Genomic DNA, 27,961 nt, shown 5'->3' with positions numbered 1-27,961 from the left:
GCATTACGGACCAGACAGGCACCAACATTCATGTTTCACAACTTTAATAGAATATTCTATCTATTCTGTACAAATTGAAAACACTGTATTAAGTTACAAATGTGTAAGGTAAGGCTGGAGCACTCTACATGCCTGGTCACAGTGTTGATACAGCTGCTATTCAACTGCTGCCAGTGGTTGGCAATGGATGCTGAAACTAGAAACATGTACCTGAAGTGCCGCACAACAACAAAAGGTAGTTTTGAAGACTTCAGAGCTTTAAGAAAACAAATTGTGGAATGGAATAATTTCAGTGTTGCAAGTAAGACACCAAAACTTCAGATTTATTGAACTGAATTTTGTTAAATTTCCGTGTTCATAGTGAAAGGTCCTTCCATGCTGGACACTAAGCAATAAGACTACTGGAAATTTTCTGGTTCTTTGGCTGCAACCCACTTCCATTGACAGCAAGTTTGGCCTTTACATTTTGATCTTCATCCAGAAGAGTTGTCATTTTGATAAGAGTTCGTTTCTTCTGTCTAGACTACTACATTGAGACCAATTCAAATCATTTGTTGTACAAGTACCCATATTTTATGCAAAACAGGAAGAATATTTTCAAGTATATTAAAAACTATTAAAAAGCACTAATTCTGTCAAAGTACTTACAAACATGAATAAATAAATAGTAAGATGAACAACTAAGTCTCAAATATGACACCCCCTTCAATGAAGTAAAATTACTTCAATTGGTTTTACTGAGATAATAAATATGACATTTAAAGCTGCTCAAGCACTAGTTCAATTTGTAGGTTGCAAGAAACATTAAAAAAAGGGGGGAAGGGAACTAGCAAAGAGTTCATATTGCTCTATCCGTTTCAGCTACCATACACGTAATCCATTTACTTTAGCTTCTCAGCACATTGCTATTCCACAATTTTCAAGGTTTTAACAAGAAAATGGATAATCTTCGCTTGGTAGTCTGGACTATTCCCCTATGCATAGGGCAAAAGGCTCTAAAGGCCTACTGACATACTTAGCTACAGTGTACCAACGGCTGTAGAGTGTGCTTTATTTAAACCTCTTATTTCCCAAATGCATTGAAGTTGCCACTGTACATGTTAAGCAATAAAAGAAAAGTTAGTGAAAATCATGCATCTTAAAACAAATTAATTTTAAGCATTGTTAATAAGATTGTGCTGCAGCGATGAAGTATCCTGAACTGCAGGCCAGGTATCCAAGTATTTGTTACAAGTTGTTCAAATATCACTTTGAAGTGGTATTTCCTTATTACTGTTGTTTGCATTCAGCAGGTTGGCTGGAATCTTTCTGTATAAATGGAAAAAGAAAAAAACAGTTAAAAATCAAAATGGCATACAATAAATAAAATACTTCAATGAATAAAATAAATTGTCTATGCAGTTTTAAGCTAGCTAGAGAACATTAACATATAAGGCAAGCTACATGTAAACTTGGGTTAGATCATAAAGGCCTCAGCAGCAGTGCTTTTTTTTTTTTTTTAATTCCTTCCAACTGCTTGGTACCTCATACTATTTTTTAATCTGTATTTGCATTCTCTAAACTCCATCCAGTAGGCTGAGGTTCAAACAAACCAGAAAACAAGTGATTTTCTACTCCCCCATCCAAAGGCTCAGTTTGACTTTCAGTTCATGTTAAACCGTCTAACAATAAACTGGCACCTCCTCACCAACTTGGAGGAGGGACAAAGGCAGTGAAGTCAGGCTGCTTATTTTTGCAGCATGATTGAGTTTTTACTTGCTCTTTCTGCAAAGGCGATAAAAATGTAATTAGCGTGTTGATTTGGTGTAGGTTCTGCATCACCAGTATGCAACTATTCAATAGTTTAACACTGGGCAAGAAGTCCATATGTTAATCTGAGTATGCAAAAGCAGAAACACCTTCATTAGGGAGTAAAACTATTTCCCCTCTGGCAAAAGGAAGTGTATTTGGGAAAGAACAAGTACTCCAACAGCTAAGAACTTCAGGTTTTACACTGTACATCTTGCTTGGTTTTTGCTGTTGTAAAAGTGTTCTTAGAAAGCAGAAGAATTTACTCGTATTTCCTGTTCGCTTCTCCCTTTACTGTTCTTATTATAGTTTATTATAAACAAAATCTAAGTCACAGAAACCTGCTGAATTCTAGTAAAGAAAAATAAAACTATAAAATATGACACCTTGAATGCCACCAACTGCAAAATAAGTTGTTTCTGGGTAACCATCCTAAAGAGGAACTTTTTAATGATGCAAAAGAAGCAGACATGCAAGAGTTCATCATGCATAAAGCGACCAAAAGCTAAGACAATTTAAGCACTGTGCTTGTAGAAGAGGAGTAAGAGATGCAACTAAGATACTTTATCAGAAAGTTTGTCCTGAAGAAGCTATTCTAAACCCAGACAATTATTCCCTTCACCACCTAAACCATATAGGGCTAGAGGTCACTATCATTCCCACTGGAAGTCTAGATTGCAGCCTAATTTTGTCTTTTTTGCACAGATATGCTAGAAATGTTCCAGACTCCTTCCTTGGCATTTTCCTCCCCCAGTGCATCTGGCTAACTTCAACTCTGTACTTTCTCATCTGCCTGAGTTCCCAAAAAACATGAACTCATTTGCACTGATCCAGCACTGAATGCAGCATGAATATCCTTCTTTTCAAGAAGAAAAGTTTGCACAAAGGTATTCTTTCTCAAAAAAATCTGACTGCCACTGCTAATTGCTGCATGCTAGTCATTTCCACTAGAGGCAGGCAACAAACACCCAGCATTTTTTAACCAAGAAGTTATTCAGAAATGCCTTTTTCTTACAGCTACTTTGTATTTGAATGTGGCAATAGAGTAGTGCATAGCACCACACAGCCTCTGGCTAAGAGCTGTAATCAAGTAACAAACCAATTATTTACAAACTACTTCAAAAGCTTTTCATCTCCCTCCATCCCTTCCTTTCTACTCACCTGTAATAGGAAATCAGACTCATTTAGGTTGACCATTGCAACCATTTTGGCCAAATTTTAATGGCCAACTAAAACCCTTATATTTGCTAATAAATTTCATCTCTTCTCCATACTTGTCTTTATTTCTGTGTAAGCGTTTAAATTGTGTGATTAAAACCTGCATCACAGGACCTACAAAGTTCCTTTTTAAGGATCTTTCAGTGTTGACTACAGCTCTCATATAAAAAAAATATACAATTTAAGAGGCCATCAGGTACAAGTCAGTTGTTGGAAGCTTTCAAGAAAAAATATCAGTATTTTATACTACTTTTGGCTTATAGTTGAGGGCATATCTATCTTGACAATACACATTAACTGTTTAAGCTGGGCATAAGTAACAAAGTAGTATCTCAGATCAAGTTTCCAACATAATCATTTTGCTTCCCCTACTGCAGTAGCACAGCACTACTCCCACTGAGCCAGCCAGCATGAGTTCCACATTGCCTGCATTTACCTGTCAGCCTCACACCTCAGGATTAGACAGTGAGATGCAACGGCACAGGTTGATGACTACGCTTTTCTTCAAAAGTTACCGTTTCCCCATCAGACACATGAAAGCTGAAATTTAATTTTTGGCCTGTAACAGCTCCTGAAAGGTCCAGGTCCTAGGTTGTAAGTGATTGAGATACTACATCCATACTCCCTCAGGCATGGCTGTTAGTTTGAGCTTGCTCTTCCCATGCTGCCCAGATTGCTGGTGACATTTGGACAGACAACCACTACCAAAATTCACTTAGCAGCTTTGAACAGACCCTGCTCTATTTCCTCCACAGTAGCAAGATTTCCATTCACGCTACATTTTCCTAAATTAACTTTCAAAGGTATCTTAAAAATGTTGAAGTGTGTCAGCAAGGCAACGAAGACCAAAAAGGAAAGACTAGAACTAGCAAAGATGGAGGAATTTTATCTCATTTTAAAATAAATATATCAGTAAACAAGCTGAGATTCACCATTATTGCTACAGAGCCAAATAAGAATTCTTGTTGTCTTGAAGAAATTCTCTATATAAGTCCTGAGCAATGACTTAAATTCACATGAACTGTGGCAGAACTTTTTACTTTAATGTTATTAAGGCAATTATTTCAGAACATTTACTTATGCTATGCAAGCAGCGGTTTAAACTGCTCTAAGGCCTTGATTCCAGCTTGAGAAACTGTTCCAATCGAGATACACAAGCTAAGTGAGACTCCCACTTACTCTTAAGCTTATTAATTTTTAACTCCTTCATTAACAAGTATCTATATGTAAAGCTTGTGTGTCACTGCTTCTTGTTTATAGCACCACTTGTTTGAAACAGAAAAAATAAATTAATACTCCTGCTACAATGGACCTCAACATTTTTCTTCTGGGATTTAATTACCCAGGAGATAAATGCAAGAAGCTTCAGCTAATTAGCCTATATACAGACCACTTCTTCAGACATCAGCAACCAGATCAGCTGAACTGTATCAACTGCTTATGGACAGAGGACATGCATTGAATTTCATGAGGAAGTTTCACCTAAAATTTGCAGGATGAGAGGGCTAAAATGGAAAAAGAAAAGCAGGTCTGAAGTAGTATGAATCTCTCTCCACAAACTGCTTCCATAGCTTTCATACACACAGCCCACTGCTTCCCTTCCAGCCATCCAATTAATTTGGTGTCCTAGAGAACGGGGGTATACATCCAAAGTACCCATGGCATTTACCTTTCAAGCCAGATCTTTTTTTTTTTTTGCGTAAAGTTATTATTAAAAAAAGAGACACTGAACTCCTTTTAATCCTCACTGTTTAAACAGATTAGGCAGGATATATTCCTAGCTGAATAAAAGAAAAATCAAGCCTTCACCTCCTTACTTTTACAGATCACTTTGGGAAGCTTCTTTTACACAAGCATTCCATCTGCTAAAGCAGCCGTGCAGGCACAAGCAGCCCATCTAGATCTTTGACTCCCAAACACACTTGGCTGCCAACAACCGTGGGATCAACGCAGTCAGTAGGCACTAAAGCCGATGCCTTTCTAGCACACAAGGAAGAAAGCCTTTCAATATTTCAAGTGTTTTTAGCATGAAATAAACTCCAGTTAGGAGTCAGAGATAAAGCTTATCTTTGTTCCTTTTCTAACATATGTTCTTGAGAAAAAAAAGCAAGGAGATCAAACAGACGCGGGAAACAAATTCACAGCTAACTGGAGCTAAGCAAGCATGAGGTCTGAACTGCTTTCTCCGCAAACGGAGAAAACCCTACAAAAGGTTCTGAAAATAAATTCACTGCTGACAAGCCCTTCAGCCACTGTTACTTGAAAGACATACTAAGCACCCTGAAGCAGGAGTAGTCTCTCTCTAACAGCAGATTTTTAGCTCATAATTGAAACTGGTGTTCTGCATTACCCAGTCAACTAATTCTCTATTCAAGCATAGTATCAGTTACATGAAAAAGGCAGTTAAACAACAGGGCATGCAAGCACAGAAAAATACACTTGTCAAAATAAGCTACATTATATTGACATCTTCTGAAGCTACTTTCAATCATATGACTGCTCAGTCTTCCAAAGCCACAACTTACACATAGCACAGCATTATGTCTTTTGTATAATGATACTGACCTGGTTCTAACTGAACAACTCAAATGTACTTTAATCTGTCAGGAGTGTGAGGGAGGAAGGAGGAAGAGGTGACAAAGCAAAGAGAAAAGTGTTGACATTTATCAAGCAAATGAAGTACAACAATAAAGGAGGAGGTAACATGGAAGTGACTGAAGAGGCAAAACTGGATATGAAACAAAAACAGAGTAAAGGACCATTATTTTTGCGTACACAAAAAGGAAAACTATTCTAGATATAACACAAGAGAAGGGGGAAACTGAAAGGCAAAGAAGGGCAGTGGATGAGGAGAGACAGATCCAGTAAACACAGGCAGCAATGGAAGACAGAATTAGGGGGCATGACCTTTAAAAGGCAAAACCAGAATTCCAAGTTTACTTGAAAAACTGAAGACAGTGGCTAACGATTTTTAATTGTAATAAGGGAAGACAGTTGCGTAAGACTGCAGCAGCATGACATATAAGCTGTCATGACAAATGAATGTTCTACTACAGCACGTGAATAAACAGTGCAAGTACGTTGAGACAGGGTGGTTGGCTTTTCAAAGCACATCAGATTGGAAATAAACACAGCTTAAGTGAATTGAACAAGGAAGAGCAATGCTTATGAGGGGAAGAAAAGAACTAAGAAGAATATAGCTTCACGTAAGTAACAAAGAAAAACACAGAAGCCTAGAATACAGGAAAAGAAGCATGGAGCTTGTTGCAGGCAGTGTTCTCTGTGAAGCATGGGAAGAAAGGTGAGAGACAGTATACAATAGAAGGACTTTCTTTCCTTTTAAATAAAAGGAGAAAAATGAGCAGGAGAACAAAACCTACTCAGAAGCATGAGTGCTAAAGAAAAGGCCTCTTCAGAGCAACCGACTGAACTTGTCAGGCAGTGTAAGAATGAATGTTGGAAAGGACATACCAATAAGTCAATGACTTACAAGAGTTCTCAAGGAGAGCAGAGGAGATATTTAGGAATTTGCAAGTATGCTAGAAACAGTAAAGAGGTGCAACATCAAATCACAAACAAGGAAAAATGAAGTCTGACAAGTCTCAGTATCTTTTATCACGTGTACAGAAAATAGCTTGACTGCTACAAAAGCAAAGCAGAAGTTGTGCCAGGAAGGCAAAGAGGTCATTCTGAAAAATCTACTTTCATTATATGATTTAAAGGCATCAATCTCTGTATGCATATCTTTTTCTGAGCTACTAATAAAAACTAAACCCTGAAGTCCCCATTCCCCATTTTCTTTTCCCCATACAAGGAAAACAAAAATCAAAAGACTAGCAAACAAACTACATTGCATGGCTACAATGGGACTTCTTGGAAGTTAGGTATGAATGGAATTCCACCTTACCTAGAAATGTATGAATGATAAACAGACTTAAATTACACCTAAATGGGAAAAAATTGAAAGGAACTGTCAGCATGAATGAAAAGTGAAATGTACAAAATAATACAGGAGGCAACAGCTATAACCTTCCAAGGTACTAGAAGTTCTTTCTAAAGAATAATAGATTTCACACTTCTGCCATTAAAAGGATCTTACTTAGCATGAATGTACTTTGACTCAGAACTAACATTTTGTTTCTCAGCTGTCCCACCTTTTCCCATTACAGGTACACTACTGCATTTTGATCCTTCAGAACAGAGTAAGAACATTCGTTTCTGTCATACGAATCCTGTTTGATCAATCTTTCCTCACGACAGACTTTCTTTACAGCAGTTCTCAATACAGAAAAGTAAGCTCAAATCTTGATATGGAGACAAAAAACATGTACTAACAATACAATGTATATTAACTACATAAGTCAGAAAAGTGACACGTTAAGCTGCTGTAAGACTTTCATCCACAGATCAAGTAGTTTTGCATACCTTTCACTTTTTCATCTGTGCCGTTAGAAAAGATTAAAAGTTGATGTTTTAAGAACTAAATAAGTACAAGTCTTTGTTATCATTGTCCTGGCTTCACTAAATATAAGTATTAACTTTAATATAACTGAAGGATTGAAAAATACCTATCAGAAGGAACACTAGGCCTTAGGCTGAGTTTTAAAACAGGTCACACAACGTTTAAAAGTCAAAAGGTGGGGACTAACTTTTTGAATCCTAGCTGAGCACGGACACGTGGAGTCCAACCTGCAGCCATTATAACAACTAAAAAGAACAATTCTAACAAAGAAAGTAAATAAATGAAAACTAGTTGAGACTTGTCAGACTAATTCCAAGTTGAAGTCCAACCACAGAAAAATATCTGAAATAAGACCTTTCTAAAGGAAGATAGATATACTTATTACACAGAGGTGTCGCTAAGAGGTAAAAGGCAGAAAGTTAAGAAATTACCTTAATTTATATTTATCCAAACTTAAATTTCTCTTTTAAGAGCAATTTAAGTACTGAGGAAGACAAAAACACTGCAGTCAGGAGGTAGGCTTTTTTTTTTTTTAAAAAACAATTTGTTAATATTTTCAAACTGCTATAATCTTAATTATATTGCTCAGGGTTATAGTGTGTACTACATATAAACATACTAACATCCTTACCTTAGCATCACTCTCTGCATCTTCCTCCTCTTCTCCCTCCTCTTCCCCCTCCAACTCCTATGACAAAATAGAGATAAACTAACAGAAATTAAAACAGGTTAAAAGTGCAACTTTTTGCAATGGAGAAAAAACAAAATAGCAAGTATTACCACTGTATTCCAGAGTGTTTCAGCAGTCAACATTAAAACTACTTTGGCTTGATTAAAAGAATTCAGCATCTTCTAGATCTTAAAGCAAAATCTTTAAAAGAAGATTGAAAACACAAGATTTACAAGATTCAGCATGACTTAAGGAAACTTTCCTACATAAGTCGCTGCAGTCTCCTAGCGGTTTTTGAAGTTCTACCTGATGCATTATTTGGAATTTTGCAGTTCTGGTAAGCACTATCTGTGTCTAACTTTGTTCTTTTTCACCTCCAAGAGTCTCTCCATTTATTTGGACTACTGTGGACAGACTAGGTATTCCTCTACAGGGTTTAGCAGTATTTTTGTACTGTTGTACACATGCCTATATCCAAGTAGTAGTATCTGGCACTGTACAGATTAAAAATATATGTACATTTCTATCACGATCCAGCTTAAAAATATAAATGTTTAGTCCTCAATAGCCTAGGCCCAGAAGTCTGTATTACAACTTGCAAAGAGAAAAGCAACTGCAGTCTGAAAGCTGCCAGCTCCTATCAGACCACCAGCTCAGTAACTTTAATGCACTCTACTCTGGTGAGCTTGATGACATTCAGGTATGTACCTTTAACCAATCAGCAAGAACACCACAGCAAACATAGTAAACTAAAAGTGTAATTACCTGTCAAGGATATTAGTTTATTCAAGTGTGGTATCATTTAGTGGTTTTGTGCAAAACCTTTCATGGTATGCTTGTATTCATACAACACTGCAGTAAACGGACCAGAGCTCTTGGCATACTAGAACTTTCACTCTAAATTGAACCTTTAACCCTAACAGTTGCTCTCTCTCCTTTTTTTTGAGCTTGGTATTTGGCAATAACCAGTCTTAAGACATATGACAACTACAAACTGAAAACCAAATTTCATTACCACCTAAGTAATAGGTATTAGAAAAAACTGAAGGGTCTTATCATGCAGCACTCAAGAAAAGCTTCTGCCTAATTAATTTTGACTTGTGACAGAAAGTAGCTCCCAAAATACTAGGAGAACCCTAGGTTAAGTGCTCTTACAGGAAGTAGTTTTTTTTTTGAAGACAAGTAACAGACAGATTTTACAACTCAGAAATGCTGAACTCTTTAGGAAGGAAGTACCATACACAATTTCAGGACTGGAATACAGTAGGTAATTAGTTATCTACAAAAGATGTAGTATGCATCTCACCTCCTCTTCACCTTCTTCACCTTCTTCAAACTGCAAAACAAGACCAAGAAGTTTTATCAACTCTGCTAATATTTGCATAAAATCTCTGCAGTAACAGTTCTAGCACACTGAAACGCAGTACTGGAAACTAAGCCCCTTCCAGAAGGGAACATTAGCAGCTCACAATACATTGAATGGTTATTTCCTGTTCCCAAGTAATAGGAATCTCTTCAGATTTTGTTATTCTCACATGATTAATACTACATACTAGTCTAATCAGAAAAGTAAGAGAGCGTGCTTCTAGGTACATGGTGACTAATAAAATGCTGATGGGCATACATACATTATCATCATCCTCTATAGCCTCCCCAGTGAAATAAAGCACAGCACGAGGGACTATCCTTTCACGGAAGAAGTGACCAATTTCAAAATCTGCTGCTAAAGTAAATTCAGAATCTTCATCCTGTAAAGCAAATCAGTTTGAAATAATTTTGTTCACTCCTCTGTAGCACATCACATTTTTTTTAAAATTGAAAAAGAAAAATTACAGGTTTGAGAAACACACCATCAACCCTTCTGGTGACCTGTACTTAATTTTGTAACAATAAAAGAAATATTGCAAGGCTAAATCCAGATTTGCTAAACTGCCATTTAAAAAAATTTCTACCATCTATGTACAGGCTACTGGCCTGCTAAAAAACGCATTCTATTAAAAATAAAGCTCACATTGACTTTGCTGGCCCTGACACCTGATGCAGCAGAAGGGTTCAGACTGATTCAAACTTCTGTGAAGAGCGGGTTACCAGTTGTGTGACTAGAAAAAGTTATGATTTTTTCCCCAACAGTGACAGTTATAGATGTATCTTATCAAGATGACATGCAACAGCAAAACACCACAGGATTTAAAGAAATCAACAGTATAATCAACAGTATCTTTCAGTTTATCAAGGTAAAGCTCAACTCCAGCAACAGCAAAAATAACTAAGATATGCACAACTATTAAAGAATCTGAATAGTTGGCATAGAGATGGTGAAGAAAAAACAGCGAAGAACAGTTGTGCCATTTCAGAAACAAACTTACCAATGACTCTCCATCACCAGATACTGCAAGAAAGAAAAGACAGTAAATTCAAGTAAAGTTTGAATATTGACATATAAATACATAATATAGAAACATAATATAAAAACCTTCTCATACCAGGAAGCATTGGGATGATTAAAGACTTCAAAAGGTAACTCTTAAAACTTTTAAAGTCAATTCAGATCCATCTTAAAATCAAATCCATACAAACTGTACCTGCAAAGACTGTGCTGTGATAAAGGCACCAAAGCTGCCATATAGCAGCCTCATATAGCAACACACCTTATTTCTGCATTAATTCTGTAATTACAGTAATTTTATTTTGCTAGAGCACCATAAACCTTCCTCCCTTCTCTTCAAACACAGATGCTACCAAGTAAACTTATCTTTCATCAGGAATTTACAAAATATTTTGAGAAAAGGCCTAGTGCTGCATCCAGGACAGACTAAATCAAAATGCAGTCACAAAAGTGCTTGGCAGAATTAAGGAACAGTGTCATGTTTTTTTTTTTTTTTTTTAAAAACAGAAAATCCTAGTTTCTCCTTTCATCAAGTGTCATAGGTTTTGTCATCCTACTGTGAAATACATGATTTGGTTCTGACTGTTCTCAAGTTGAAAATGCAAGTATTAACTGCCAGCATATGTCATAGCCTTGAGCCTTCTTAAACAGCAACCTCAAGAATTTGTCCTTTACACATATAAAAAGCCAGTATAAAACCATCACAAGGCAAACTAGTCACTATCCCTTTCTCAAAACAGCATCTACATTACATTCCATGTGTAACAAAATAAGAGAAACTAACAACTGCTTAAGTTAAAGGACGTTTTCATACTAGACAAATTAACTTTGGAATTACTTATCACTTGTTTCATTCCTGTGCAAACAGGGATTTGCAATATGATTACACGGGGCATAAAAGCCTACCACTAAATCAAGACCTAATGTCAGTTTTGTTTAGTACATCTCTAAAGTCCAAAGTAAACAGCTTCTTTCATCTGTATTTGAAAAAGAGTACAACGGGAGATGTATCAAAAATATAATGTTCTTCGGAATACACTTAAATTGCTTTAAGTATGTAAGTACACAGCTAGCATTAGATAAACCAGGAAAATTAGGAAGGTATATGGAGCGTCACAGATCACTAACGAATCACGGAAGAAACTGCAGAAAGTTCCAACGCTCAACACAAAGGTTTAAATGAAACCAACACTCTGGAACTTTGACCAGAACTGGAAGAGTCCTTCACATGTTAAAAACCTCAAATTGATGCATGGAGCCATCCTGTGGTAAAACAAGTCAACTTCTTTAGGAGATTCTACAAGAGACTCCACATACAAGGAATACTGTTTACACAGCACACCTAATTGCCAAATTCCACAGAATAACCCCAAACCAAAGTGATCTGCTTTGATGGGCTGCAGTTTGCCACCTTCCTCCAGTAAGAAGGCTAAATATACAATGCAGTAAATACAGTTTATAGACTTAAGCTGTATTTACATATAAAACACACTGCATTTTAAGAATCCTACATTCTCAGTTTCCAAGCTTACCCTTTATTGGGTTGAAGAAGTTAAAAAAAGAATCATTAGGTACTTGTTTAGTAATCGTCCGAACTGTGCCTCGACCCTTGTGTTTCTGTTTTTTCTTGATTGTTTTAACCGTAACATTTTTTCCTTTCTTCCAGTCAATAGTACACCTAAAGACAACATGTAGGAAACAGCATTTTAATGCAACACATCAATGGAAATAAAGAACTGCGCGCTGAAGCAACAAAGTAAAGATGGTTTCCAGTTTTCTAGTTAAAGCTACTTTTACACACACTGGCATCTTAATCTACTTGACAAGATATTTAGGATGCATCATACTGCTAGAGACTATGTACTATGTGTATGCTGGATATACCAAATAACCAAATACTTCCCTTAACGGAAAACCTAAACAGGCCATCTTCTCAGCACTATCACTGCCCCCACCCCACCCATGCTTTAACACCTCTTTGGCCCAATTACTAGAGTTTTGTAACTGAGGATGTGATTAAGCTAATCCACAACACCTCAACAGTTAAGAACAATTCTTCTGACAGCCAGGCCAGAGGAAAACAATACACAATTTATCCTCACTGCAGGCCAAGGCAGTGTCCAGTTACCCTGAGAAGCGCAAAAAGAGCGGCCAGGGAGAGGCGCACTAGCTCTCCAAAGAACAGTGTGCTCAGACTGACTTGGCAGTAAGATATATCAAGCCGGAAATAACGAACTTCTTGGATTCTTTCTGCTACTGTGCAAACTGGCACATTACCTCAGTTAAGAGTCATTCTCCATGTACCTACAGTTTTACCCCAAACTGCATGTGGCAAAGAGTAACTGGTAAACACAGACAGTTCTCTTCTAATATGAGGGGGAAAAAAATTAGAGCCAAGCAGGGTGTCAAAGTATATATAGCATTTTGTTTAACTGAAGTTATTGTCAAGATGGACTAACCTTTCACTTAGGTGTGAGTTTCACTAAACATACAAGATGTTTTGCCTCAATGCAATCAAACATTCAATTCAAAAAGCTAACAGCACTAAATGCCAAAAGATTTTGAGGTTGTCAGGGTACCTTCAAAAGAGCAAGTATATGGCATTTCCTCAGTGTTAAGTTTTGTGAGGGGAAAAATAAAACACAGGGAAAAAAATCTTTTTAAACAGAAAAAAACAGGAAGAAAGGGAAAAAAAGGAAAAAACAAGGAAGCTGCATTCTGAATACATTCAGAGATACACAGCCAAGACTAACAGAAACAAAATACACAGCCAACACATTCCGGGCTGAGAGAACAGATCACACATATGACCACTTCCTGCCAGATTCTGAAGTATTGCTGGAATAAAAATTGCTGAGATGGGCACAAGTCCAATACACTCTAAAGCTACCTATCAGAGTGACTATTGGGGCTGTGAAATAAATTAAAATGAATTTACCCTGTTATCTGGAAGTTAAAGGCTTGTTACCTCATTGATCTATTTTAACTTGAAAGGCACAGGAATACAAATGCACTCCACATTTGTGTATACATACATATATATACACACATACAAACACACTTCTGCATGCTGAGGCTAAGATCACCATCCTTGTAAACATTCCCAGTTTAAGACAGCAACATCTTTATCTTCATTCATCACCACAGTCAGGAAAAAAAAACAGCATCTTGAAGACATCGACTAGTACTTCAAAAGGTTTTTTGAATTTCGAGTTTTCCTTACCCCTCACAATCAACTATTTCGGGTCCTTCAAATGAAAAGGGATCCGTCTTGTCTGGCTCCGACTTCATCTTGTAGGTTTTTGTCAGGACTGTATTAGAAAAGTAGTCATTGGGTCCAAAGTGGAACTCTAATGAGAAAGACTAGAAGAAAGTTCCATTACAGTTTTATGTTAACACTGATTTTTTATCTTTGAAATAGTGAATCAGCAGAATCACCATTAATCAAACTCTGAACACAGGAAAAAAGAATGACTTGACAGTGAACGTATCTTTCACTGTAGCAGAATCAGGAAATTGAGAAAAGTCTTTGTTTCATATTCTGTGGAAGCCTATTCTTCATTCCTTGGCCAAGGATGATGCAGCTGTTGTTCTGGAAGTCACTCTGGCTTCACAGTAACACCATTGGGCTCTGCTCTGCCCCCAGCTCTGAGCAGTTAATGCTATGACATTTCAAGTCTAAAACAAACATTTTTAATTTAAAAAATATTTTTCAGGACTCTGTATTTAAATAGTACACTCCACCATGAGCCAGACTGTTTATTTAATAATATAAAGTCCTGGAAAAGAACCCTGACTTCATAAACTGAAGCCTGACATTACACATTTTAACTGCTTGCAGCCTGAAGCAGGTGTTTCTGATCACATGCTCATGATCATTCCTCATGTGGCACCTGAAAATTGTTATCAGAAATTCAGCAACTTAGGTGGAGAACAAAAAGCTCCAGCTAGGGAGAACCATTGCATACACAACACATCAGCTTTCAAATCTGTAAAGCTTTCAAAAACTGATCACACAAAGCTATACAAGCCTACTTCTCACTCAGGATCAGCTATGAACTAAAGGTTCATAAAGGTGTTTTTTTTCCAGCAGCATTACTTTCATTACTTGAAGCAGAGGTAGAAGGAGGAAGACCGTTTAGGCAGGTCAATTCTCCTACAGCACAGAAGGGCTGAAAGTCAAAAGCTCCAGCATCACCAAAACTACTGCATAGGCGCAGCATGCCCCATTACTTAAAATATTTTATTTACTACCCTGGCAACATGCCATAAGACCTAGATCTCGTGCACATGCAAAACAGATGAGCTAAGCGCAAAAATCACTAGCCTCAGTAGCCTTACAGAGCACATTGCAGAGCTCGTGAATCTACTTCCCCAGCACTCTTCAGCCATAGGCCAGAAAATGGTCTCTTATAACCCAAGACCTTCTTGTCCTCTTTGAAAGTCTACCATGTGAAGACAGACAAGTATCTCCAGGGACAGCAGTCTGTTCATCAAAGACATACATCCCTCAGTCATCTCCCAGAGGCCCCTTAGTTTTCCCTCACCATCTGCTTTCTCTGACCACATGGATCTCCTCACATGACAGAAATCTGGAAGGACAGAAGTCACAGAGAGATGGGTTTGGGGGCAGCAGAAGCCTTCAAAACCTAACATGCTTGCATATTAAGGAGAGGAGGCTACTGGGAACCAGTTGTGAGGTGAAATATTTGTGTCAGCTTTCCATAGCCTATTCTAGCTTTACGTCCATTTTAAAAGAAATTCAAAACATCCAGCATGGTTTGGAGGTATTCTTCAGCTAGGACAAATCCCTCTCTGGCACACATGCTCAGGGGAAGAGTCAAACTTCGCTTATCCACCACCAGTGACTAACACTCTCATACCCAAATAATCCCACAAAACATCACCAGGATAAGTAACCATTGGCATTACTTAGCAGGCAGCATCCCAAGGACTTGCAATACAAACTTATCTGCAAAGACAGCATTTCAGTATTACTTTTTAAATCTGCTAATTATGAGACAAAAGTTTCAAGGCCTATGTGAAGAGCTGTAATAACCTCTCCAGTAGCCTTGAGGGTCTTTGCTTTTGATATCAGATTAGCTATGTAGTATGAATTTCTACAGTTTTCTTATGGATTAGAAGATACTCTTATGAAGTTCAAAAAAATAAGTGTCCTTATTTCAAGCTACTTAACTCATATCCATACTCATCATCCAGGTGTGAATGTGTTAGCAAGGGATCCTGATGTCCAAATTGATAGATATCTTATAAATTACATTTATGTAAGCACATGTAAGTTTATTCATTGATTATAAAAAAAGCAAATAAGAAAAGGAATTGCTTAACTTTATGCAGATAAGTTTATATACAGGCTATAGCAAACAGCACTTTGGAAGCACCATTACTGTAACCAGGTAAATCTAGTTCTGAAGGACAGTAACTGCTGTTGTTAGGAATTTTCTGTTTTACCACTGATCTATTATAATTATTTTAGTTGCAAAACTTATTCCCCAGCAGAATTAGTGTTTTCGTTACACACCAGTGATTTGAACTTTTTGCATTACAAGGCTATCACCGCTGCTATAACTTTCAATAGTCAGAATTTCAGACAACATTCGCAAATAATTGGTAAACGGGTTTCACTGAAGTGGTTAGGAATACATCCTTTTGTTTCCAAATACAGAAGAGACAATTTGTCAGCCTTCCATTATTGGATTTCATGTAGCACTGGAATGGAACCTAATCACAGGAATATGCTGTCAAGAGGTTACGAACAGTGCGAGACAAGGTACATCCACTGATGTCTTCAACTTAAGGTACTGTAAAACAAAGCCAAATGAGAACACACAACAATGTTGTAGTCAAAAACAATTATTCCCAAATTATCTGAATGCTACCAAATAGCTATGTTTCAGGATAAAAAAAACACTAACTTTTTATAGTACTTAACTTTGTACTTAATTCATTTTCTTCATAAAACTCACATCTCCTCCAGCCTTCACAATATTTAGGAACTTAACTTCCAATTTTTCCTGTCCATACTACCCCCCTTGCTGATTATCGGCTCAAGATTTTTGTACTAATAGAAGACAATGAGGGCTAAAAACTTCAGCTGTTAATAACCTTTAAAAGGTGTTTTGAGAAAGTCCTTTTATCTTTCTTAGAAGCTCTACAACGAAGCATCTCTTGCATTTTAGACTGTTTGTTATATGACTACAACTTCGTAAAACAAACCACCAAAAAAATACGCGGGGAAAAAAAGACAGAAGGATGAAGTTTAAAGAAAGAACGTGTAGGCTGGAATTCCATTCTTTCCCTGCCTCCCCCTCAGAAGAAATCCAAGGAATACATATAGTCTGCATGAATTAAAAGTGCAACAGAACAATCTGGTTTTGACAAACACAGGATCTGCAAAAGGAACACTACAAAGAACTTGCATGAACATGAATGTTTCTGAAAAAAGGCAAAACTTAAATTACTTATTGGGTACACTTTAAGACGACCATCTAGTATTTTTTTTTTCCTATAGGCACCACACCCATTATCGTTGTTTTTGATTAATACTGAAGTCACATCTCTTCTTTTGTTGAAACACATTATGTGGGAAGTAGCACCCACAATTCACTCACAAAACAAAAGCAGCCATATAACTTTCACAGAAAGAGCAGATTATTTGGAATTTGAAATAGAAAATTAAAGCAATAACTGGCCAGAACTGAATCAGAATTGTAATCTAGAAACTACGTTAAAGATGAGGGGTGAAAAAGCAAAGGCTCAGGAAATCTGAACATTAAAAGCCAAAGCATAAAGATATAAGCCCAGAGAGAATCCCCCTATATATTCCAGCCAAACAGGATGTAATTAGAAGTTTGAACTGTTGCTCCCATCATTACTACAACCTTCATGAGAAACAACTAGGGAAAACTCACCATAGGCTGTCCAGGTTCAGAGAACTTAACTTTAATATCCTGCAGATGTTTTAAGATTGGTTCATCATATTCCTAAAAAGGAAAAAGCAATTTCTTATGGTGCAGGCAATATTTAAAAGACCGAAATTTTCACCTAGTTTGCTTGCTCAACCTGTTCTTAAGAATGAACTAAGCCTTGCAGTTATTTAAAGACTGCAGCTAAAGTTCAGATTTGGATCCAAATTTCTTAATCCTTGTTGCAAATACCACGTCAAACTCCCAAATCTCAATCACTAAGCCTTGTCTTCAGTAAATATTGTTACCATACTAGGCTTCATGAATGCTACTGAGAAGAAAAACTTAATTCAGGATATTTATTGCTGATGAGCTTTACAAAAAGACAGGCTTCAGAAATTTATTCTTTAATATCATTACAAGCAATTAATATAACTGAGAACTACATAGGATATTTAACATGAACTCAACCTATCCTCTATCTCCTGTAACTCAACCTATCCTGTACACATACAGTACCCTTGGAAAAAAAACTATAGACTAAGTTAATTACAAAGAAACAGCTGTTGTGAGCTGTAAATTTGCATTTTAATATCCACAGAGGTTGTTAACAAGATCATTTCTAAGAAAACCTGCATCCTGTTTAGCAGTTTTGGTCAGCTGTTCTGCTTATCACTCGCTTTTCAAAGAACCTTCAGGAATAGTGTTAGGGATTCTGAAGGCCCAGAGATTTGGTGTCACAATAGAATCATAGAACAGTTTGGGTTGGAAGGGACCTCTAAAGACCCATCTTGTCCAACCCCTTTGCCATGAGCAGGGACACCTTCCACAACATCAGGCTGCACAAAACCCCATCCAGCCTGGCTTTGAAAACTTCCAGGCATGGGGCATCCACAGCTTCTCTGGGCAGCCTGCTCCAGTGCCTCACCTACAGCTTGAATGAAGAACTTCTTCCAAATATCTGATCTAAATCTACCTTCTTTCAGTTTAAAGCCATTATCCCTTATCCTATTGCTGTACCCTAGTAAAAAGCCTCTACCTTTCTTATAAGCTCCCTTTAAGTACTGAAAGGCAGCAGTAAGATCTCCCTATAGCCTTCTTTTCTCCAGGCTACAGAACCCCAGATCTCTTAGCCTTTCATCAAGAGAAGTGCTCCAGCCCTCTGATCATTTCTGTAGCCCTCTTCTGGACCTGCTCTAACAGGTCCATATTTTCTCATGCTGGGAGCCCCACACTTTGCCCACCATGTCCATATTTTTTCATCCACCAGCACCCCAAGTCCTTCCCGACAGAACTGCTCTCAGTCCATGCTGATGTAATTACCCTGACCAAGGTGCAGCACAAGGTTCCAAGCGCTCACTAGTAACTGGGAAGAGTAGCAGCCATTTAACATGACAGAAGTTACTCTTATCATAAGGCAAACTTACCTGTACTAATTCACTTAGCATATCTACATTTCTAAAGATAGTAAACCAGAAGTCTGGAATTCCTTTGACATTTGTCTCTTCTGCTTCTGCTTTCTCTTCTATTACCACTGCATTTTTCAGATCTCCCTGTGAAACAAATACAGAAACAATTAAGAAATAAAAACACAACTTCAATATATTTCATAAACATAAGTAGATGTACAAAGCATTTGTCAACTCTGAAGCTGTTTTTAACGGACTTTTAAAACTCTGAATTTTCTCTGTAAATGACATTAATAGCCATGAGTTTCATTTACACAAATAAGCATATATACAATCAATTCAGATTTCCTTTCAATTAATTTGGAATTATTTTGTACAAAGTCCAAATAACCAAGTGACAGCTGCCGTAATTTGACAAATAAAAAAGGAAAACACGTCCATCTTTACCACAAACAGAAAAAATACAAACGCATTTTTTTTGTATTCATCTCTCTCCTGTAGCCTCACGTGTCATTGACAGAATTCTACCTAAAAGTCTAAAATTAAGTTCTGCCCTCTGAAACTGTCCTATCTTCCCAATTTTGCAGGATAGTTAGCAAAGTTGATTTACCATGGTTACTTTTCATTATTAATATTGAACGAATAACTTTTTGCAATGCAGAACTCTGTACACATAACTGATGTCAAACGTCACCAAAACAAAATGACCAAGTTACTTCTCTAGCCCATGAAACAACGAGTTTGCAGTATGAATTAATCGTATTGCACCTTCGTATTTACACCACTAGAGAGCAGCAAATACACGAGTTCTTCTGAACAGCAGCTGCTTGGGCTACGGCTAGCCACTATGAAGCAGCATTTTACTTGCCATCTAGACATGTTTCTGATCTATAATTGCATGGAATATTGCCAGTCAATGCTGCATTCACACAAAGCCTAAGAAACCTTTTAGCTTCCACACATTGAGTACTGTATCACGCTAAATCTCATGAGACTGGTCAAAACAAAGAATAATTTGCATTGTATATAAAACAGTATCCAAACAAAAAACAAAGGGAGATGTAACATGGGAAAAATGCAAGGAAAACCTGACAGAATGCCACACTTGTCACTCTAAGTAGGTCACTGTTCTTTAAAAGTAATAATAAATTAAAAAAATCAGTGAGTATCCACCTCCACAAAAAAAAAAAAACACAATAAAAAGCTAAAAGGCAGCCTACCCATTACATCATCCTTTGTAAAGCTAGATAGTTTCTACTCATTAGGGAGGAAAGAATCCACTAGCCAGCACACACTAGATTAGGTCAATTCTATTTTACAACTAAGACATATCTGTGTGCCTAGTTTATATTTCTGGACATTTAAGCTAAATTATGTCCCCCCAAAATAAATAGAACAGGCAGACAAACAGCCAGCCTTTATTACCCTGGGGTTATCATGTAGCACTGGAATGGAACCCATTAACAGAATGATGCTGCTAACAGATTACGAACAGTGCAAACAAAAGCAAGAATTTGCTGAAGTTAAAAACTTGAAAAAAGCTAAACTGCCTTTAGAAGCTTTCACAGGACCTAAGGAACTGTTCATCACAGCCGCACATTACTGGTAAAACATTTTTCTCTCCAAAAGATCAATCTTCAATGGGAAATGCTGTACAAGAATTACCTTTGAAAATCTTACGCATCTCTAGTTCATTACCCAGTTTGTACTTACAGCTAGTTTTTCTTCTTCCTCATTTTCACTGTGCCACTCTGACTCTGCATCTGTGGGTTCAGCTTCTCCATTAATAAACTCTCTTCTCTATGATAGAAAAAAATAACTTTTTTCTCTGGACGAGCTACTGGCATAAGTAAAATTACACATATGCAAACAGAATTGACACAGCTGTAAGCAAACATTTATAGTCTTCTCACCTTATCAAAAAGAGGTTGATAGAGTGCTGCATATTTTCTCTCTAAATCATGTACTTCTTCATAGAATTTAGCTTCTATATGGGCACATTTCACCTGGAGTTGTTTCAAGGCATCAATTCTTCTTTTCACTGCTTTTGGTAAACTAAAGAATAAACAGTTCTTTAAGCTTAAAAGCTAGTTGCCTCACCATTATTTAACATTTCACTGTGAAATAGATTGCTTATAAGCTAAATGCAATTTTAATAGATTAAAAATTTTGCTAAATTAACTTTAAAAATTTAATTAAAATAGTCTCCCAGCTATGCTCAGTAAAGAAATAAAGGCAAAAGTTTCTGCTAAAGGCAACACTTTAAGTGTAAGCGTATCCTCCTTTCAAAAAGGAAACTTTAAACTAGGGCTAAAAGAGTAGCTTTACAGGTCCTGACCTTTCCACCACGTCCAGACAACAAATTTCATAGAAATCAGCACACCCTAACAGAATATGGATCAAAGGAAACAAGGTAGGATGGAAAAAAATATATTTCAAACTGAAATTATAGTAGCTAAGGAAAACACTAAACAGGGCAACATCTTGTTTTAAATTTCATGCAAGTAAACTAAAACTTGACTTTCTTCCTGATGTAGGCCACTGAATCACAGTTAAAGTCAACCATTTTACTTAACAGGTCATTTGCTCCAATTTCCTACCTTAATTATACGTAATATCATTCCATTATGCTTTCAGTCTTTCAAGAATTTTATTACGTGCTGTACTTACGTTTCAATGTAACTTGAAGGGGTAAGCGCTGTGTTGTCAAGTCGTTCCTGTAGAGCTGCCAGAACTTGTGGATTTTGCATCACTTGGTCTGCCAGCTTTTCTATGAAGACAGAAACCCATTCTTAAAACAAATCTGAATATATTTATAGCACTTACGTCATATTATGAGTCTTACTCTGTCACAACAAAAATACTTGCTATTTTCCATGTCTCTAATATCACTGCTATAGGGAACTAATAACTCAAAGTTACCTCAGGATCAGATTTAAGAAAGGTAAGAATGGATAATGATAGAAAATGCATTCTTCTCTTTAGAAATACATCAAACCTTTGTTTTCTGAAAATCAAATAACACATTGATGACATAAGCAGATTTCCTCTCTTCCCTTCTAAGAAGGTACAAAGTACAAGTTTCTATATCCTCCCTCTATACTAGCTCTAGTTCATAAGCCACATAAATTTGCAACAGAACCATCAGATTATATTTTCAAGACATTTGTAAAAGTGTTTCCCAGTTAGTCTTACTCTTGAAAATGTGTGACAAACTTGGTGAGCTTTGTACAACAAAACAAGATTGCACTATGAGCACTTCCTCGACAACTATTAGTTTTTATAATCAAGATACTTTTACAACTTATATGACTCCTCAAAAAGTCATCACAAGAGTTGGCAGAAGACTTTTCTGGATGTCACGCCTTCTGGTTAGGAGTTTAAAAGCCTCACTAATAAGACTCATGTGGCATTCCTAACATGCAGATGTTTGCTTTCCTGATCTTTCCATTCTTTCCCACCACTCTTCTCATCAGAGATGACACAACAACAACAACAAAAAAAATCTATAAGTTGCACAGCACACACTAACTTGATGAAACTTTTACATAGGTGTATTTTTTTCTTACTTTTTTTTATTAAAGAAGCTTCAATACAGAAGGCAATAGCTTTACACCACCTTTGTAGTGTTACCTACTAGTATGTACTTCTTACCTTTTTTGTCACTTGCATTTTTAGCAGCGTCCACAGAATCCGAAGCAGTATCTTCTGCTTTACTAGAAGAATTAAAAGCGTAACATTAGAAAAGCACCACTTCGTAAAAACATTAATATTTAAGAAAAAAAGTATACTGAGTTTTCAGTATTTATAAAACTTGACCTGTAGTAAACAAGTATGCCACTAGAAGACGTGCTTATGTCTTCAAGCTTTTCAAAACCTGAAGTTTGGATATGAAATTAATTCTCCTGTGATGAACAGGAAGCAAAAGATGGAAAAATAGCTACGTGACAGATTAATTAATCTCTTTAAGTGAATGTCTGGCCTTTGACCTGTACTGGGTCATCCTGGACAGGGAAGTGTTATTACTCACAAGTGAAAACACAAGATATCCTTTTAGTGTAAGTGATAAAAGAAAAACAACTAGAAAGAATACAGGTAAGGAAGCAATTTAAATGACTGCTCTAAGCTCTTTGGACTTAGTACAGTAAGTTGTTTTGACTAATAGGAAGAACAGTCACTTTGATTTTAAGAAAGAAACAACCCTGCCCTCCTCCCAGTGTCTTCCATCTCACTTCTTGTGCTGGGGAAAAAGAGGGCCCAGAATGAGTCAACAGCCAGCAAGACTTCCCTATGTTCCCTTCCTGTCTAGAGGTTGCAAAACACAGATTGGGTATTGCTGAAACTAATCTTACCTCAGATATAAAAGGAGAAAAAAACATTATACATGCAGGTGGGTATTATTAATTACTGGATAGGCCAACTTATCCAGCTTACCCTGATGCAGTGCAAGCACTGAAAGAGCAGCATCTCATATGTATTTACACCAGCTTAAGAGACGCTTATTTGTTCTAAAAATATTATAAAACTAGAAAATAAAGCAGTGCCTTCTGCATGCCGAAATCATACAGAACGGAGAGACAGTGAAGATCAGTGCTCTCTTCACATCTTTACAGCATTTCAGCATGAACATGAAAAACTGAGTCAAGACAACACAACGCTAGTTACGTTAATCCCAAAACAGTTATTCTATAGCCAATACACTACATTCTCAGCTTCCAGCATGGTAAATGCGTGTTTTCTCCTTGCCGTAAAGAAATGCAGTCTAGCTACAGAAAATATTACTACCTTACTCTTATCCAAATTTGGTAATACCCTCTTCATTGAAAAAAAAAAAGTTCACCCACAAGAAGACCAGATGAAGTCACCTGTAACTAGATTGAACTTCATGAAATCAGTCCAACATACCTGTTATCTGCCATCTGTGTGCCTGTTTCCACCTGCAAGTTGAAATACAGTGTTTAGAAATAATTTAACAGTAGCTTGCTTACCTCAACAGAAGGTGAAGATAAAATATGTAACAGTTTAAGACACAAAGATAAATAAACCTTTTTTTTTTTTTTTAAGAAAGTCATCATGCATACTCTCTTGCAGTAAAGTGAACAGCTCCCATAACATCCAATCCAAATGGGAACTTGTTCAATTTTTAAACAGTATGTTATGTGCTTTCATTTCATCCTTTTAGACTTTTTCCCTGTTATGTATTTCAGTTCATAACCTGCTTCTACCAGATCATAAGTCTTCATCCTAAGAGCACGTCAGTTTCCTAGACTGGTTCTGCATTCTTTTTAAAAAATTAAAGCTTGATGATGAAGAAATAAATATATTATTTTCTAATTCCTTGACAGTACCACAATAAATAATGAATTTTTAATCTACGTATTACTATGCCTGATCTGGAAACAATGAAAGTTCAAACAAAGTACAACTTCGAAAAGACTTTTTTCTTATGTCACCTGGGCAGAAAAATGTCTCACTTGTCAGTCTAATCAGGGCTACTTTTGCGAATAGCTGCTTCTGCTGCACTATACAGCGTGACAACCTAAACATGCTACCAGATAAATAGAACCAAAACACGAGAGAGAATAAAATTGTTTATCCAAAAAGAATGTTTTTGACAGCAGCTGAAAGACTTCTCTACTCAACAGTTCACCAATTTGCCTTGAGTTTATTCACTGGGAGTGAAAAAAACAAAGAAAACATGGAAGCAGAAGTCCCAGCGTTCGCAGTGGCTGGAACAAAGCTTAACACAGGTACCCCAGCCCCCACGATCTGAACCAGCTCTCCAGAGACACCAGAGCCAGACTGCCTACCTTATTCCACTGTAACTTCTTTATTGGGTTGACGTACACAAGCCTATATGTCTATTTTAGTAGAAGTTCTTTTTTTTTCTCCTTCATTCCAGACATAGTAACCACTACATACTGTATAGATTATTTTACACTATCAAATTTCCAAGAAAACAGATATGGGTCTGCAAGTCAAGTTTAAGAACACAAAGAAGGTTCCATCATTCTTATGAGTCTGGTTTCTTAGAGCCTGTAACGCCTAGGCAGGCTGACCTTTAGCCAGGCTTCCAATAGACAGCTACTAGAGAAGAATGTAAGGACATCCAGAGTGACAGTCAGAGAAAGGGTAGCAGAGAATGCACACACTCCCCTACCTGGAAAAAGGAAATTCCTGCTCTAAGCTAGAAAAGGAACACTTTCACAAACAGACAGAAATGGAAAGCTAGGAGTACATGTTAGATTATTCCACAGGAAATATAGTTGCCTACAATCTATCAAAAAAAAGCAAAAAAAGCCAACAAAAAAACAACATGTGAGCTCACCATAGACCAGGAACAAACAAGAAAGCAAGCTCTTTTGACCATGTCTGTGTCAGCAACCCACTTTTTTTTTTTTTTGCCCTAAGCATAAAAAGAGAAAGTAGCAATGCGAGCAACCATGCCGTGGAGCAAAAGGAGAGAATTTTGCTATCTTATAGCTGAAGAAATAAAAGAGCAGACACTAGCCTTTCCTTCCACTGCATACAAAAAGCAGGGGAAAAAAAAGATGATTAGGAAGGTAAGAGAGCAAATTGACCTAATATCAGAGTTCAGCCAACACGTTACATGATCCTCGTCACTATTAGAGGAAGCAAGAGTAAGCAACTAAAAATGCAGACTCGCGTTACTTAAAAATTAGCCTCAAAGTCTTGTCCCTTCCAACACTGGCCCAGGGAAGGAGCCAATGGGAAAAATCCACTCCATGTACAAATCTTCTGCTCCATTGTTTGTGCTCTGTTTCCTGCAGGGAACTAACTATTTCTCAGCCCTGATGCTGAAGACAGGATTCTCATTCCTGTTTGGGAAGCACGAAGTAAAGCTCCCATAACTTGCATAATTTTTAAGTAGCAGCTGACTTAAGCTCCACTGGAACAGACGTCAATTAGGCATGTTCTGACAAGGGCCATTTACCTAAATAACATGTAATAAAATTGATAAGACATCATTCCCCTGTGCAAATACATACTTTCAGTCTGGTCTGCCTCTTCAAAGTTGTTCCTTTGGTAACTGAAAAATGAAAAGAAATAAACTGAACAATAAAGTAAAAGAAGCTTTTCCAAAAATAAAAAAAAGCTTGTGATTCCCAGTGGCATTACAACTCCCTTCTAATGGCTTAAATGTTGCAGATTACTAACAGGACTGTTCCATGAAAGCTGGTGGAGAGAGGCGAGGAGAAAGCAAGGTGATTTTAGACAGAAAGTTAAGTGCACAATTAACGGAAAAAGTACAGAAGCAAAGCACTGAGCTTTACTATTTATTGCCTTAGTTATCTTCCAAGCAAAAAAGCTTGTAGACAACAAAGTTTGTAGACAACAAAGACAAAAAAAAAAGCTACCAGAACTCAAGAAAAGAGCATTGTAGGATATTATCATCACTACCACCACCAATAAGAAGCCAAATTCATGTCTTACATCTTCTGGACAGTTCACCCTTTTCACATAACTAATACAGACAAGAAACTTATGGGAAGGAGGGGACTACATCAACGATCTGTCCCATAAATCAGTCTGCTGCAGTTTGTCTAGAACGAATGTCACATGGCACTAGGCACCTAAAAAAGCAGGAAACTAGACTCAGTGCACACTTCCAACAGTCTACAATAGCAAACGTTTATTATAAGGACAAGAAATATCCAGAAAGATGCAGCTTTAAAGCAAAAGCCTGTTTTTTTAATGGCAAGGAATACTCACAAACAAAAACATACACAGAATAATTTTTCTCTGCTAAAAAAAGCCTACTTCTTGTTCTAAAAGCCTTCTAAACTTACGCAGCTAGAATATAAAACAAGAAACTACCGGACTTGTGAATTCACAGGAAGACTTCTACCCACAACTGTTACTGCTTTTGTAACTACAACAAATCAGAAGGGAAAGTTACAACTTCCATTTAGACCTGCTGGGATGCAACTCTGTGGGAAGCCACAAACATAATAGTCTCTGACACTTTCTGTAAGCAAAATTAGAAGTAATAATGAAAAAAACAGTCAAGAGGAAGAAACTCATTAACCTGCTCCACAAGCCCTGAACATCAGCAGCACTTATGCTCACCTTGAAAGCTGTACTGAGGGCACACTATTTTGACTTCATAAAAATGACTTTGCAAATAATTTTTAAGACGACTATACAAAAATCTGCCTAGTGGTTCTGGTTTCACCTCCAGAATTTACATACTTGCCTCTCTACCTGTAGAGGGGTGTTAAAGAAACAAACCAAACAAATCCCACGGAGAATGTGCTATTATGTGCGGCAGACAACCGATGCAACAGCAGAAAATTTTAAAGAGGCCCTCACTTGGAGGGCGGGAGCCTCGAAACGAAAAGAAAGCCCCAAAAAAGCACAGAGCACGCTAAGCGAACGGAAGATCCTGGATGAGGTCAAACGAAAGCACCACGCCTGACCTCAGCAGCGACGGGTTTGACTCGAGGCGAGGCAGAAGCGCTCCCCACCCCCCCAACCCTCCCTCCTCGTCCCCCCCCCCCCCGTTCCCGCAAGAGGCCGGGGGGAGGTCGAGCTCCCCGCAGCGCCCCCCGCTCGCTCAGCACCACGTCCCCGCGGCAGCATTAAGATGGTGCCGGGCCCCTCCCCGCAGGCAGCCCCGCCGCCGCCGCCGGCCAGGCCCAGCCCCACCCCGCCCCACCTCAGGCCCTAACGGCCGCCGCACGCGAGCCCCGTCCCCGGCGAGCCCGGCCGCTGCCCGGCGGCCTCCTGAGGGCCGGGAGCCGATGGCGGCGGCCCCGCCGCGCCCTCACCTGCCCGCGACCCCTCTCCGCGTCCCTCCCGCCCTCAGAGGCAGCACCAGCCGCCAGGCTCCTCGCAGGCTCGCTCGGGCTGCGCCGACCGCCAACAAAACCGCCTCCCGTTGGCCCTGAGCGCGGGCGCCTCCCTCAGTAACAGCGCCGCCGATTGGCCCCAGCACCGCCGCGGCCGCGGCGCCGCACGCGGGACATGTTGACTATCCGGCGGCGCGGCGAGCGGCCAATCAGGGGGCGAGCGCGGGTCGGGGAGGGGAGGGGGGCGAGCGCGTGATGGAGGGGGGGGTGAAGGGGGGGGGTCGTGCCT

At 38.1% G+C, this 27,961-nt stretch overlaps 1 protein-coding gene across 9 annotated transcripts; it reads right to left on the bottom strand.

Annotated features, from left to right (window-relative positions):
• Positions 1-27: 27 nt before the first annotated feature.
• NAP1L4 (nucleosome assembly protein 1 like 4) lies at positions 28-27,857 on the bottom strand. Of its 9 annotated transcripts, none has more exons than XR_014585335.1 (17): positions 27,652-27,853; positions 25,870-25,910; positions 23,765-23,796; positions 22,514-22,575; positions 21,530-21,629; positions 20,773-20,914; positions 20,573-20,659; positions 18,878-19,003; positions 17,457-17,528; positions 13,748-13,887; positions 12,057-12,202; positions 10,505-10,527; positions 9,767-9,886; positions 9,445-9,474; positions 8,100-8,177; positions 6,914-6,951; positions 28-1,308 (listed from the first exon to the last, which is right to left on the bottom strand). XR_014585335.1 is itself a non-coding variant. In XM_083839063.1 (17 exons), exons 3-16 carry the CDS (start codon positions 23,776-23,778, stop codon positions 6,946-6,948), a joined length of 1,125 nt encoding a protein of 374 aa, XP_083695189.1. In that variant the 5' UTR covers positions 23,779-23,796; positions 25,870-25,910; positions 27,652-27,856; the 3' UTR covers positions 28-1,308; positions 6,914-6,945. The 9 variants fall into 9 exon arrangements, 7 of the variants coding, with proteins under 7 accessions (XP_083695189.1, XP_083695190.1, XP_083695185.1 ...); XM_083839063.1 differs by having other exon boundaries at positions 8,100-8,156; positions 27,652-27,856; XM_083839064.1 differs by lacking the exon at positions 27,652-27,853 and adding an exon at positions 27,078-27,500 and having other exon boundaries at positions 8,100-8,156.
• Between the last annotated feature and the right edge of the window lie 104 nt (positions 27,858-27,961).

This window comes from Anser anser, assembly GCF_964211835.1.
Source record: "Anser anser genome assembly, chromosome: 5".
NCBI lineage: Eukaryota > Metazoa > Chordata > Aves > Anseriformes > Anatidae > Anser > Anser anser.
Note: the sequence above shows the minus strand (reverse complement) of the source record. Positions and strands in the feature narration are given on the sequence as shown.

What these genes read in the sequence shown, in the direction of transcription:
- NAP1L4 (XM_083839059.1), bottom strand. An exon ending in CTGGTGATGGAGAGTCATTG is followed by an intron (nt 9,887 to 10,504) that starts GTAAGTTTGTTT and finishes TTTGCTTTACAG; the next exon opens with GATGAAGATTCTGAATTTAC. An exon ending in GTGAAGAAGGTGAAGAGGAG is followed by an intron (nt 8,157 to 9,444) that starts GTGAGATGCATA and finishes ATTTTGTCATAG; the next exon opens with GAGTTGGAGGGGGAAGAGGA.